Source organism: Cydia pomonella, chromosome 7 (genome assembly GCF_033807575.1).
Source record: "Cydia pomonella isolate Wapato2018A chromosome 7, ilCydPomo1, whole genome shotgun sequence".
Lineage (NCBI taxonomy): Eukaryota > Metazoa > Arthropoda > Insecta > Lepidoptera > Tortricidae > Cydia > Cydia pomonella.
In genome coordinates, this window is record NC_084709.1 from 13,210,638 (window position 1) to 13,226,079 (window position 15,442).

General features: G+C 34.7%; 1 protein-coding gene across 1 annotated transcript; it reads right to left on the reverse strand.

Moving 5' to 3' along the window:
* Nucleotides 1-2,864: 2,864 nt before the first annotated feature.
* LOC133519890 (27 kDa glycoprotein-like) lies at nucleotides 2,865-13,460 on the reverse strand. Its single transcript, XM_061854077.1, has 7 exons — nucleotides 13,103-13,460; nucleotides 12,572-12,654; nucleotides 10,149-10,261; nucleotides 6,077-6,231; nucleotides 4,022-4,149; nucleotides 3,118-3,244; nucleotides 2,865-2,975 (listed from the first exon to the last, which is right to left on the reverse strand). Coding segments are annotated over exons 1-7 (648 nt in total). The 5' UTR covers nucleotides 13,143-13,460; the 3' UTR covers nucleotides 2,865-2,973.
* Between the last annotated feature and the right edge of the window lie 1,982 nt (nucleotides 13,461-15,442).

The following is a 15,442-nucleotide window of genomic DNA, read 5'->3' on the forward strand; positions in this document are numbered from 1 at the left end:
TTATGTTTTAGGTATATCAAGTATAATTTAAAAGTGTAGGGATAGGTTATCACTTATGAGTATACCTACCTACGTAGGTACCTTTACCTACTGTATGTAAACTAAACAGCATTTTAGTACACAATCATAACGATTATTTTTAACAAAACAAAATCGAGCGCAGATAACTATAATTTTATTCGCTCAGCAAATTTTTTGCGGTAGGTACATAAATATGGGGACATAGATGTCCAATATGATTATGTCCAACCTTCGTTACGGTCTAATCTAATGAGGAAACTCTACATTTGCCCAACAAGCGTTCGTATTACAAAAAAAATGCATTAGAGCAATCTGTGACGCCAAAACGATAGATTCATGTAGTCCGTTGTTCAAAATATTAAAAGTTTAGCTTCTAATATAAAAGTTTAATGTCTCTTTGTGAAAACTCATATTAGTCAGTACAATATTATGAAATCTAACCCTAGGTCAACTTCTAAATTCCATGGACTCAATATCAGTTACCCATGTCATATCTCTCCTCATTTTGAAAAATCTAATCTTTTCATGTCTGTCAAAATCTTCAATCACTTGCCAAGTTACCTCAAATCCCTGGGTTGTCAAGGTATCAGAACCAAATTATTTAAGTGGTGTTTACCAAAAACGTTCTACTTAGTTAATGAACACTTTGTATCCAACAAAACGGTGCGGTGCGGTGTTTACAAAAAAAGTAAAATATAAAAACACTTACAAAACAATACAAAATACATATAAACACATTATAAAAAACCTAACCTAGGGTACCGCCAGCAGCGGGGCAAGGCCCAAGCTGCCGGTGGTCAGGGCCGCAGAAAAAGGAACCGGCGGACTATCCGCGCCGTGTCCAAGATCACCGCCTTCTGCATCTGACCCTTGATCCAACCACCTAGCGAGAGTCTCTCAAGGTGTTGGTCGAGACTCTTCGCTATGAGACCGTTCGCTGAAACGACTATCGGGACAATGATCGTCGAATCAACATCCCACATGGCGGTTATCTCGTGAGCCAAGTGTAAGTACTTACTGGACTTGTCCTTCTCGGCTTTCACTAGATTCTCATCATGGGGGATGGTGATGTCGACGAGCACGGCACGGCGTTGCGATCGATCTATTATCACGATGTCAGGCTTATTGGCTACAATAGTCCAGTCAGTGATAATAGATCGATCCCAATAGAGCGTGGCACGACCATTTTCGAGAACTGGCGCAAGTGAGTACTTGTAGTACGGTACTTCGCGGTCCACAAGGCTAATTATTATTCTTTGTTATTATACTTTTAATATATAATACTTTTTTTACTCTTGTCATACATTTATTTTTAATTGAAAATTAAAAATGTTTATTTGTTAATAATTCGTGGTTCAATTGTAAAGGTTGCAGTCTTCTAGTATGTATAAAATACCTGTGACAGAAGACCCCGCTCTTCCATAACAACACGTGTTTTTTTATTATACTACGTCGGTGGCAAACAAGCATACGGCCTGCCTGATGGTAAGCAGTCTCCGTAGCCTATGTACACCTGCAACTCCAGAGGAGTTACATGCGCGTTGCCGACCCTAACCCCACCCCCCTCGTTGAGCTCCAACCAATACCAAAAAATACTTTGATATCCTAAGCTCTGTTACCAAAAAAATATACTTAACACCAAAAAAATAGAGCCTAAAATTACATTAGTTCTAGTTGCTTTAGTCATGACTGCACTTCAAATTTTATTCAAACATCAAATATAGTAAGTGATCACCAAATTGTAGCGAGCAATTAATGCACTAATTCTACTTCAATAAACCACTATAATTGCCATAAAATGTACCTATGCATATAACAATTAAAGTATAATGATGCCAATTAGAACTGCCACCCTTACAGAAACGAAGTGAGGTTAGGTTAGAACCGAACTGCCATCAGAAAAGTGGATTAGGTTAGGTTAGGACTGCTACCCTCACAAAACCGAACTACTACCAGAAAAGTGGGTTTAGGATAGGTTAGCACTCCGATTCTAACAGAACCGAACTACTATCATAAAAGTGGGTTAAAGCCTGACCAGTAATATATGATCACGCGCCATATTGCGGAATTTCATTGGAACTACATTTTTCATACTAAACTGAACTGTCACCCTATACATGAGAATAATAGCGCCCCCTTGACAATGATCATATATTTCTGGTCGGGTTTTAATTAATTTAGAGACATAAAAAGCTCAGACCTGAGTAGACATTTTTACAGAAGTATAGGGTCAGACTTTAGGAGTTTATTTACTATTGTGTCCATGGGCAGCGATAATCGCTTACCATCAGGTGATCCGTCATAGGCAGCGGTAATCGCTTACCATCAGGTGATCCGTCTGCTCGTTTGCCTCCTGTATCATAAAAAAAAACCTAGCGTAATTTATTTTAATAAGATAACGAAATGAAAAATATTTTCAAAGACATTTATATTAAAAATGGCTACTATTATAATGACCATCAAAAAAATTTTGGTACCCTAAAAGCCGCTAGTCAAAAGTAAGTAATATAAAACTATACCCTACAGACCAGAAGGTGGGGAATCAGTAGGACTACAACATTAATATTCTGGATTATACAGAAATGGGTTGGTTAATTAGAAAACACAATGAGGGCGTCACTGGACGCACGATGCCCTCTTAATAAAATCGGAATTTTTAGAAAATGCTTTTGGCCATTCACTCTGAGCTTAAAACGATTAAGCGCTTGATATATTATATTAGATTTTTATTATATATAGTTTGTCTCTGGGAAAACTGCGGCGTACCTAAAAAATTTACGTAGGTGTTCGCATTTTTCTAAAGGAGAAGAATATATATTATATTTACAGTAAAACATGACAAATCAAAACCAAATTAATTTTATTAAAATATATTTTATAGCATAATTCAAAACATTTCGCACGCGTATATGTTTCCTGTAAGTAGCACTGCGATTTTCGATATTTATCATTTTCTGTAAAAAAAAAATATATATTTAAGCTATTTCTTCCCGATCACCACTTGTACTGCTAATGACACCTTTTGGGCATAGGTTATTAATGTTGGTGGAATAAATACCTAATGATTTCTACTACTGAACTTTTTATCTTACTTACATTCTTCGCACTTAATATCCACGGCATTCACTAGTTCGTCAATAATTTTATCAAGATTTGGTTTCGCGCAATCTTTCATTATGGCCGTCTCACATGCGTTTTCCTGTTGGTCTATTTTGCACCTCTCCTGTAAGTGAATAGGAAAATGTATTATTACTTGTAATAAGCATAATGTATCATAGAGCCCTTATTCTAAATTTAATTAATGGATATTGCAATGTACACTATAACGTGTACTGCTTTATGGCAACCTCGGCAACATTTACTTAATTGCGATTTGCACATGTATTTAAAAATGTATATAAAGTACCTATTTGATTAGTTTCAGGATTCTTTATTGTTGATGTTCCAAATAAATCTATATGTCTTCCTCGAGACTTAAATCCGAATATAAAATAAACAAACTTATTTCGACAAAAACGGCATTTTACTTCTTTTTTTAAAGCATTATAAAGTACTTCGCAGGAGTAAGCTTGAGGTACCTAATCGGGCACTTTTATGGTAATTATATAAAAATACATTATATAATTCAATTATTATTATTTTAAACTATTAAAGAGCCTGATAAAAACTACATGCTTAATTGGCTGTGGTGGAGCAAATCTCAAATTTTTGCTGAAGCAGTAACGCTGGTATAGTCTAAATTTAAGCGATAGAAGCTGCCAGTGCCCTGTTTATTTATATTAGCTACGTATTGTTTAACTGATTACACCAATCAAAATCAAATAAAGGATTTAATACAATAAAAACAGACATAACTTGGGAAACTCCACTACGGCGCCGCCATTGCCGCGATGCACATCTGTCAGTGCTTGCCGCGCTGTAGCGATTGTAGGGCTGCACTTGCTAAAGTCTTATCATCGGTTATCAGTATGAAGATTAGCGTCTAAAAAAGCTCACTAACCTTTTCAGGAATTGCTGGCCCACTTCCATATACATCAATGAGCCGAGTGATCTCTGATTGCGTGTTGTTTCTGCAGGATGCGAAATTGGCCTGTTCCAGGCACACATAGCCACCTTCTTTAACGAACGCTGTAATATACATGAAAAAGTATGATAAACACTAATACAGGTGAAGAAATTAGGGTAGTCTATAAACTTTTTTAGGGTAATCTAAAAACTATAAAATAAACAGAATAATATAGGAGAGTTTTACGTCAAAGTTTCGATAGGTCAGCGAGTCTGTGGTACACTAGTAGATTTGTGTTACATGGGAGCAAAATTACATATTTACGGCGAAGGCGTACATTGAATCCTGAACGAAGCGAAGGTTTCTATAATTTAATCCCGAGCGTAGCGGGGGATTCTAAAATAGAATCTTGAGCGTAGTGATTGATTCAAGTGTTAACGCCAAAAGGGGAAATACTTTTGAGGAAAATGAGGAAAATATTAGGTATTAAATACTCGTAATATTTAAACTAAAAAAATATGTAAAAAAAAGTGACACTTTGACCCCACATAGTGGAGTAGAAAAGTGCCACTTTGATCCCTGCTAGCCCCTTAGCCCCTATTTTAGCTCCTAGAAAAAAGCCTTTTCCAATAGGTGATGTGAAAAGTAATTATTTTATATCGGTCTGTAGCTGTAAACCTAATTGTTTCTAAACACATAAAAGAGACACGCCCTGGCGTCATATTTGTAGTAACTAGATAAAATAGAGTGAATAGAAAAACAACAGAATAATTGCTAGTATAAAAGACGGAGGTACTATAATTATTGCTATGTGTTGTTCAGGTGTGGATATTAAAATAAATTGTAATGTGAATTGAAAATATTTACAAATGTTTAGTTTAATCAATCATTCATTCAGGTAATACATATATAAAGGTTGTCTGGAAGATATCGCTTCTTAGCGATAAGGCCGCCTGTTGTTACCTAACTTTTAAGTGTTTTTTTATTTCCTGTCTATTTTTAACTGTATGGTGCACAATAAAGAATATTTACTTACTTACTTACTTACTTACATATTTATTTGTAATCTTGTTACCTTATCAAAAACGTAAGATGTAAAAAACTGCAAATTGTGAAAAGTTGTGCTATGTTATGTCGGTGTCACCAACTGTATAGTGTAATGAATGTCATGAACAGTGTTGGCCGAACGTTAATTGCAATTGATTATTAAAAAGGAAGAAATGAATCTAACGAAATAACGGTAATTTTTCTATGAAATTCCATTTCGGGTGAAAACGGTTTCCACTAACTAAATCCTAACAGATCACTTCGATTTTAATGTCGGTCGCTTCAACATAATATATTCTAGGTTTATAGGGTTCGCTTTTTTGAAAAACTTTTTTGTTTAAAGGCTTTCCTTTTTTCAAAATTTGGAAAACAATAACCTAGTTTTTCATTGTGTCAATAACATACTAATAATTAATAGAATCAGGCGTCTGAAACAGTCAGTTTTTCCGTTGTCGGGCGTCAGACCGTCAACATCACCAGCATCTCTTGAGGATGCCTCGTCGAGAGGCGAAAGTGGCGAAACACATGTCGGGTTTTGTACTTTTAGTGGTGGGTTGTTATATTTATTTGCGTATTTATTTTTGCGGTCAGTGGGTGGGAGGGTGGGATTGCATGTTAAAATACGCAAGTAAGCATAGCGGGTTAGCATTAGCACTGATTGACTAGCACATTATTTTATCGCGGATTAGCAAAGTAATATTTCTTGTTTTAATTTACATACTAATAAATCATGGAGAATGGAAAATATTTAAAAGTGGATAAATGTTTTCTCTTTTTGTATGGACAATCACGTGGTATAGTTCCCTCTTAACTATTACAAATTGAACCGTAAACTGTAACGGACGGAGTTTACGGTTCAATTTATAATGGTTAATGGTCAATTGCATTAACGTTTCGGCCAACACTGATACTGAAGGCGTTGAATTCCAGGTTAAATAGATCTTGTTTTTTTTTCAGTCTTCAAAAACCAGTTAATCTTTTTGCCATCATACTTATCCTTACATATTGCTTTCGCAGCATCGTTACCGCAGAAGAAGTCGACTATTTTATAGAATTGTTGTTGGTATATGCGTAATTCAGTGGCGGTGAAACACGGCGATATATTTGTGATTAGCGGTTGTGAGCAGGCCTTCAGCTGCGACGATCTGTCGCAGAACCTAAAGAAAATAATGTTTTTGTTAACTCAATCAAATCATACGTTAATGGTAAAAATTGTTTTTTTTTTTTTTAATAGTTATAGGGTAATCGTCATAAATAGTCAAAGAGTCCTAGTGTTTGACATATATTAGGTACACCTCCAAAAAAATATGCATGAGTAGCCACTAATTCCCACTACATACACATATAAAAATATTTGCACAAATGTTCGTGCTTCATGTCAAAAAAAAACGATTCTCCAATAAGTAGTCACTGGCATTATATGTACAGATAGAAGTACCAGTGCAGTTTGAAGATTAGTGTGTAGGTATACAAACTCTTCTAATAAACCTATTTGGAGTGCATCAACGATGACGTGTCAGCTTTGATAACATCTGACACATAATATTATCTGCATTTGTTTTTTGCATTTTGTAGTGGAAAATGGAAAACATTAAATGCAAGTCTTGTAAAAAAACATTAAAAAATATCCGTGAGAGGCTGATTTATATAGCAAATGCAGTAATATGTTAATTTGCATAAATGATTTATTGTGTGGTAAGTGTCGGCTTTTAGTGTATAAACATAAAGCAGTAGGTTGCAGACGAAGAGCCAGCATCGCCAATTGTTGTGCATGTACTCGCAGAAGTTGATGCTACTGCTTTATGTTTATACACTAAAAGCTGACACTTACCACACAATAAATAATTTATGCAAATTAACATATTAGTGCATTTGCTATATAAATCAGCCTCTTGCTCTGTTTCTATGCATTTTTGTTTCCCACGGGTATTTTTTAATGTTTTTTTACAAGACTTGCACTTAATGTTTTCCATTTTCCACTACAAAATGCAAAAAACAAATGCAGATAATATTATGTGTCAGATGTTATCAAAGCTGACACGTCATCGTTGATGCACTCCAAATAGGTTTATTAGAAGAGTTTGTATACCTACACACTAATCTTCAAACTGCACTGGTACTTCTATCTGTACATATAATGCCAGTGACTACTTATTGGAGAATCGTTTTTTTTTGACATGAAGCACGAACATTTGTGCAAATATTTTTATATGTGTATGTAGTGGGAATTAGTGGCTACTCATGCATATTTTTTTGGAGGTGTACCTCCGCGAAAAGTAAAAAAAAAATTGGAAGGGAAAAAAATATTTTTATTTTTTGCAATGAAGTTTAAGGACAGGATGCTGGTAAAAAATATGAATTTTGTAGTTTTTTTATTGTTATCAAATATAACTTTGTTTGGTTCATGTAACTTGAATCGTTTATAAAATATGACACTTTCAATGATACCCTAATTATTTTACGTTATCCTGAATAACTCGCAAACAAAAGAGAATCGAGGTCTGATGTTAAGCATGGAGGGTCCTTAGGACCTAACAGTACACTACCAGAAATATCGACAAAATCCGTCGTTGGGGGCACTTCTTGTTCGCTTAACCTGCTAGACCCTTTCTATGAAATTTGACGTTTCCTGCAGTAATGCGGTCGCCGGAATCCGAACGTCACCTTAATTCAAAACGCGGGTCAATAATGGACAAAATTTGCCCACTTTGATTTTTTTCTTTTTTGAATTCATTGGTCTGATCATTACAAAATTGATATTTGACGATTTTGAAATCTGAATATATAGTCTGTTTAATATTAATATGTAGTCAAAATTCTGAAAATTGACAGCCAATTTCCGAAGTCAAAATTGTAAAATCGGCCGCTATCGCTATCTTGTTTTCTTTATTTTTATTTACTCCAATCATGATTTAAATTGATATCCCACCAAAAACATTTTCATGTAGGTAAAATTGTAAAATGTTGCCGAGAGGAAACCATAAAGCTCACAATGTCAAAAAGTTATAAGATCTCTTGTAGAGCCAAGCTTCTAACTCTACAAGCACTAACTTCACAAACTCTACACCTTAGTCAAATTATGCGGCTTGGCCGTTTGGCTGACGTCACATGGGTGTGAGGCGAAAAATGTATTCACTATTCATTGTTTTTATTATACAATATAGTTCTTGTAGTCATAAAATGGCAAAGCCACATATTGACCAAGGTCAGAAGCTTTGCTCTACAAGACATCTTATAACTTTTTGACAATGCGAGCCTTAATGGTTTTTATTGGTTTCGTCTTGGCAACATTGGTTGGGGGTGATTTACTATTATAAATCCTGAAATACGTATCTGCGCGCAGCTATTATATAATCTGCTTTTTACTTTTTATTCAAACTTCAACCCCCTTTCCCCCTAACACCCTTTTTCCTCCCTTTTAATCCTTACGGGGTAATTTTGGGGTTAAAAACTATTCTATATAAGGATCACGACAGGCGGACGGCGGTGACGGGCAGCAGGGCGTGGCGCACGACGGTCTCCCAGGAGCGCGCGAGGTAGGCCCCCATAACAAAAAACTATTTACATGGGGAAGGCCCCATAACAAAAACTATTTACATACCAAATTTCAACTAAATCGGTTTAGTCGTTATTGGTTCCCCATACAAAATTCCACTCCCTTTTTCTCCCTCTTAGGGGCAAATTTCAAGTTTTTGATTTTTTTTTGTTGTTTGTGTACTAATACTATCTTACATACAAATATTCAGCTTCCTAGGACTTCAGGAAGTACCCTAAGAGTTTTGATGATCAGTTCAGATGAGTGAGTCAGTGACGAAATCGGGCTTTCTTAGATATTAATTCTCCTTTCTTATTTTTTTTGTTTTCTAATGTGGTGCTGTTTGTAGATGGTTTTGCAATAAACGTTTTTCTATTCTATTCTTCTATTCTAATATAACCTAAAGTATAAGAGCTATGCAATTGAATTTTTTCATGCTTAAATAAGTCCACTATTTACATCATATACCGAGAATATTGTTTATCTGGTATAATCCAATCAAGTTACGAGGGTTAAAAAAACACGAAGTGCTTCGAGAAAAGGTAGGTGCCCTTGCACTTCACTTTGCTCGTCTTGGCGGGGGAACTGCCGAAAAATCCCAAAGGTACATTAATATGAATTAGTCGTCAAATTGCATAAAATGACCGCCATTTTGAATTTCTTCATTTTTGCTCTAATCATGATGAAAATTGATATCTGGAGATCCGAAAGGTTTCTTAATATGAATCCGTAGTCAAAATTGTAAAAAATAGCCGCCATCTTGAAGTTGGTAATTTTTGTCCGGATCATAATGAAAATTTCTGTATGAGTAGGATGAAAGGTTACATCTTGACAAGATTCAATTTCACCCGATAGTGACGCTTAAATTAGCTTACACATGGCAATAATTTGCTGACGTCATAATACTCCAATAAAATGTCAGTACCGGTCATGTCAACGATTAATACATTGTTTATTGAAATGCTACGTAATACTTCGTCCTTTTACAGATATACATATTTTAATGTATTCAAAATATTAGTATATTTTTTGCATCTTTGACAATAGTTTTGGGCATTTTTGTGGTAAAACCGGTTATAATTCCGAAATAATTTCTTCTTGTTTACATCGGTGACATTCGATTATTTTCATGTCTGGAGACCCTTTTACAACCGACGTTTAAAACCATCTATTTAACTAGCAAGGGTCAGTTATAATCACTTTGTACCACAAAAAATCCGCAAAATGGCGAAAGCCAAATAAAATTTTGTTAGGGTATACTTAAGAGCAATAAAAAGGTAAGGTAGTGAGTTAAGTCTCCTTGGTCCTCTTGTCCTAATGATTATGGTTAAAAAAAAGGATATTCATTCTTTTTCAGGGCGCCTTCGGCTAACATGTACTTAGAAAGGTATAATATGTTATCCCTGAACTATGAACCTATATGAAATTAAACAAATGGTAACAAATGCTAAACTGCAATAATAACTTGGGGACTTACCCATAAGTCCATTACTATAGTACCCATAAGACCTATCCAAAATTTTATAAAATAATACTTACGCTTTAACAATTTTGTCCTGATTATTGTTGAGCTGCGCTAACGTAACCTCATTCGTAAAACTCTCCTCTGTATAAATGTCTTTCAGACATTGATCGAATGTTGATACGGAATCCTAGAAAAAAAAAAAATTATAATTTTATAGCCGTGTGTATGACGGATATTTTTTGCTTGTGGTTCCGTTACTTTTAAAGCATACTTTATCAGAAACGCATACCATGATAATAATTTGAGATCAATATTCTTTTCATTTCTCATGTTCTGAAAGTGGGTCGCTGTTGTTCTATGTAATGTGCAGAAAGTGATATTTTGTGCACTAGAGCATTTTACGTTCCAAGTACGTTTATTTATTTAATTTTTGACTTGATTTGTTGGAATTTCCATTCTAATATTTGACTCCCATTCCATAAATAATGATACTTTTCCCTAAATTGTTAATTGTAAGTACACTTATGAAGTACTATGCAAGTTTATACTTAGTCGTGTTTTGAATATACATATATTTTACTTTCCTCATATTCGAAATGAAAAGTAGAATGTTTAACTCGGGCGAAAGCTAGACCGGATTCGATCCGGCGTCTTTAGCTATCGCGGCTAACGCTCTGAGGGCCTACCGCGAACCACGTTCGACGTGTTACCTCCCTATCACGCTTACGTACGAATTTACAAGTGCGACAGAGAGGCAACACGTCGAACGTGGTTCGCGGTAGGCCTCCTGATCCCCTAGGCCACCTCACCACGGCGTAACTGGTCCCAATTTCTCGACTATATGCCATCCTAATAAGACTAGGCGCCAGAAGGGCTCTATTTAATCTATTTAATTATATTTAATATCCTTAATATATTTGATATGTTTAATCTATTTAAAATATTAAATCTATTTAATCTATTTATTTTAGGTTATATTCTTATGTTCATTTATTTAATGGATTATACTACTTATATACTATTATAAATCTTATGAATTTTATGTATGTTAGGAATTATACGTATTTTATTATTTTGACTAATTATGCACATATTTAAAAAATATTAATTTTATAAATTTTATTACCTATTTATTTAAATTTTATGAATTTTGTTTATTAAATTTGTTGTATACTTGAATTGTTATTTAATTACTATTTACAAATATTTAAGAACATTATATCAAAGGCTAAAAATACTACTTTACCTCTAAATAAGTAAATAAGAAACGATGAAATTGTCCTCTTAATATATATTTGATTGATTATTGTTGATTTTTGTTACAATGTCTTATTTTTATATTTTTATTTCATTTATACTTAAATTCTGAAACTATTATTATTAAACAATGAGAAAACCCTGTCACGCAGGGAACGTCTGGAAAATACCGAGTAATATTGGGAATATTCCTAGTAGTATTGGGAATTTACATAAACTGTAACCCTTTGTTGATTTTTTGCACTTTGTATGCAGGGCTTGGGACCGGTATTGAAATACCTGATAATATCGTTCCAAAACCGTTACATGTATTATTTCGTTCATTAAAACCCGGTTAAATAATTGAAGGATCGCGAACTAAAAATATAGTTGTAGGTCCTAACTGGTAAAAGATGCCACGGAATTTGATGGTTCACAGCAAACGATATAATACCGGTTACTTTCATCTCTCCGAGACTCTCAATGAAACTTGTACGTGTAAGAGACAGCAATACTCACTCGTTCTATCTTACTTCGATAACTTCAATTTAACTTTTCCTTCATCAAGAACGAAATGAGAACGTTAAACTAATTTTACGGCTTAAATTTACGTGTCAAAATGTGCGAATGTGCAACATGCCGCGCGAAGGACTAAAAACACGTGAGTGTAAACCGTAAAATTAGTTAAAAGTTAGTATGTCTCACGACAGTTTAAATTCGGAAATGAGAACGTATTTAGCATAAACCGTTTAGCATAAATCTCAAAAGCACAGTTCTTTAATCGGTAACCGCAAATGGAAACGAAATCCTTTTCGTTCCCGGAAGAATGAACGAAACCGGTTTGAAAAATAAAACGGTTTCCGAACCCTGTTCTTATGATGTATTGGTCCATACGTAAAGATTTAATGTAAAACAACATTATGTTTACATGTGATTAATTTGAATGTTTTGCGTAAATTACCGATTCTTTGGTATATTACCAGGAATGTTATTGGGGAAATTCCCGCCTCAGAAATATTCCCGGTAACGGCACATCACTAATTAAGCCCCTTGAAATTGGGCTCATATGGTTCGATTTAACAAGTTCAATTCTTTGGGAGCGTTCAATCGTCCGCAATTTTATTTGTTTTTTAAACTGAGTTCTTGGATGAAAACTTATTATTATTATTATTAAAATGACGATTCGATTGCCGCACTTAAGTAGTAAATCGAACTGTGGACATATTCGAACGTTTATCCTATAATTTGGCTGCGTCTTTACCCGCGCTTGCTGGATATTGCCACTTCCGCAATAGGCAGACGTGAAGAACCTATCCCTTTCGGGAACCGTGCGCCCCAGAACTCCTGTGGAAGTAGAAATAACAAATTGCAATAGGTACTTATATACAAGATTGTATTTATTGTATATTTTTAAAAGCACCTGGAGATTTTGAAAATGAATATGTAGATAAGTAGGGAAAACCTTGGCTTTTTGGTGATATGTACTATCCGGGCATAGACAGTTTTAATGTAAAATAAAAATAACGGTGCTTTTTCTATGAAATTCCATTTCGGGAGAAAACGGTTTCCACTAACTAACTCTTAAGAAATTAGTCTGATTTTGATGTCGATCGCTTCACTTATATATCTAGGATTATAGGTTTCGCTTAAGAAAAAATTCGTTCTCCCAGCTTCCTCGTTGTAAAAAAAAAAAAAAAAATTCTTAGGGCCACTTGCATGTTACAGGGTTAGCCAACTAACTCGGAGTTGTTTTTAAATAAGGATTAAAATGAAATTGATTGATTGAACTTACCAATTGCCATTACGGCGGCGAGGGCGAATTTCACCAACATGTCGACACACGGAACTAAAGAAACTTTAATAATATATTTAAGTATAGGATACCAGTATACTACCTCATCAACTACCGGTATGTATACTTATACTGAAACGAATTCGTCTATTGACAGCTCATTTATATAGATGACTACTATGCGTAAGTTGACCTATGGGGCAAATGCTGCGATGTCGTTTGCCTATCTGGGTGATGATTTTTCGTTTTTTCAGTTTAAATAAAAAAGTTAAATATTGTAATATGATGGAAATAAAATGCCTGCATTGAATTGCCAATTTACTTGTTGCGGTTTCAAAAAGGAATAACAGAAAATATAAAGGCAAATCATATGTTGGGATGCATTTGGAAATGAGAAGATTATTTGAAATCGGGAGCAATTTGGATTTATCGGTCGCCTGGTTTACATTTAGGGCCTATTTCACAATGTCCAAATAAAGTATTGCATAGCTAATTAAGAAATTAAATTACTTGCCAGATAAAACTTCCTACAAAACTTAGCACTTTATCTACCAGTTAAGCTTATTTGAAGATTGAAAAACGCCAGAACGCTAAGAAAAAAACGTGCTCCTTAGTTTGATATCCAAAACAGATGGCGCTGTACTGCGCCATATGTAAAATAAAAAAATAAACGGACAAGTGCGAGTTGGACTCGCCCTCCGAAGTTTCCTTACTTTTTAGTATATGTTGTAAAGAAATACATCATTTGTGAAAATGTTAACTGTCTAGCTATTATTCATGAGATACAGCCTGGTGATACAGACAGACAGACGGACAGCGGATTCTTAGTAATAGGTTCCCGTGTTACCCTTTGGGTACGGAACCCTAAAATCTATGCACTTTCTAAAAATGAATTGACGTTACCTCTATAAGTACTGAAATATCTCTCAAAATGGTATAAAGATAGCTATTAAGATTTTTTACTAAAAGCGCTATGGATTTTTAATGGTCTGAAATAAACAATTTTTATTTTTTTATTATTTATAAATAATATTGTAATCGCATGAGTAGAGCCGGAGCAGCTAACAACTTTCGTAGCAACCCTCGTAGCATCGTTTGCAGACGTTTCTGCTTGATATAAAATTAATTTCAAACTCTTTTCTTCAAAGGAAGGACTCTTTGTAAGGATCTTAAATATTTTTAGATATCATGAAGTTATTTAAGAAGCGCACCAGTTAACGATAAGTTCTGGTTTAGATTATTTCTCATTTAGATATCGTTTATGTTTTAATTAATTTTAATATTTGTAAGAATCATTGTACCGTTTGTGCCCAAATAAACATTAAACAACATTTGTACGTCGTATAATACTGTTTATTATATTCATGTAATTTAACATGTTCATTAAATATTATTAATGAGTCACGTATTTACTGCGATTGTGGGTAAAAGCTTATTTGTCATAAGTTTTAATTGGCATTCACGTGGCCGAGTTCCAAAACAATATGTTTTTGCTACTGTGGTCTTTCCACACGATAACCTAATGTGAACTCTCAAGCAAGGTCTCACGTATGCATGTTTGATAAGTTATCATAATGATACAAATAATAAGGAAATAAATTTAAAAAGTAATCTTTCAAAAATTTCCTTTTTGCCGCCGGCTTTTATCGCCGACTGTAGTTTTCTTTGAACAGGCAACTAGTACTCATCGAGATATTTCTAACAAGCCCAAACACAATTAGGATGCGTTGTTTTATCACAATGTCCCTATGGCCACCACCTGTTTCTATCATCAGATCAGCTCGATGGTACCATAATATTGCATTGTCACCCGATTTACTGAAGTATTCAAATTTTCCGAACGACCTAGAGACAGATAACGAGTTTAGATTTTTTGATTTTGGCGGTATGCCCATACTATTAAATACGTCAAGAAAATAAGAACTAATAAACAATATACCTAGCCTTGCTAAAAAGTACTATTTTCTCCAAGTGATTGTAAAAACTCATCAACATGTAATAACATGGAGAACAATTTGGACGTAAATTTTGATATCTAACAGATGTCATTTTATAATTTTAAGCGCGCATGTCTGTCATTCTAGTCTACGCTACTACACCTTCATTGGAGTAAAAGAGAAAGATGGCCCTTTACGTACTTCGGTGTTTGCGGTAGACCCTCTATTTCAGACCCGTTCTCGAGGCGCTTGTCTCAAAGGCAAGGATACTTCAGAGACATGACGGGCTCTCTCTCGAAGCTTAGTCTCGAACATCGTTGCAGTTCTATTACCGACCTACACAATATATCGTCAGGTGACAAGCAAAACTGACCCTTCCGCAGGGATCGAAGCTCGGTGATCT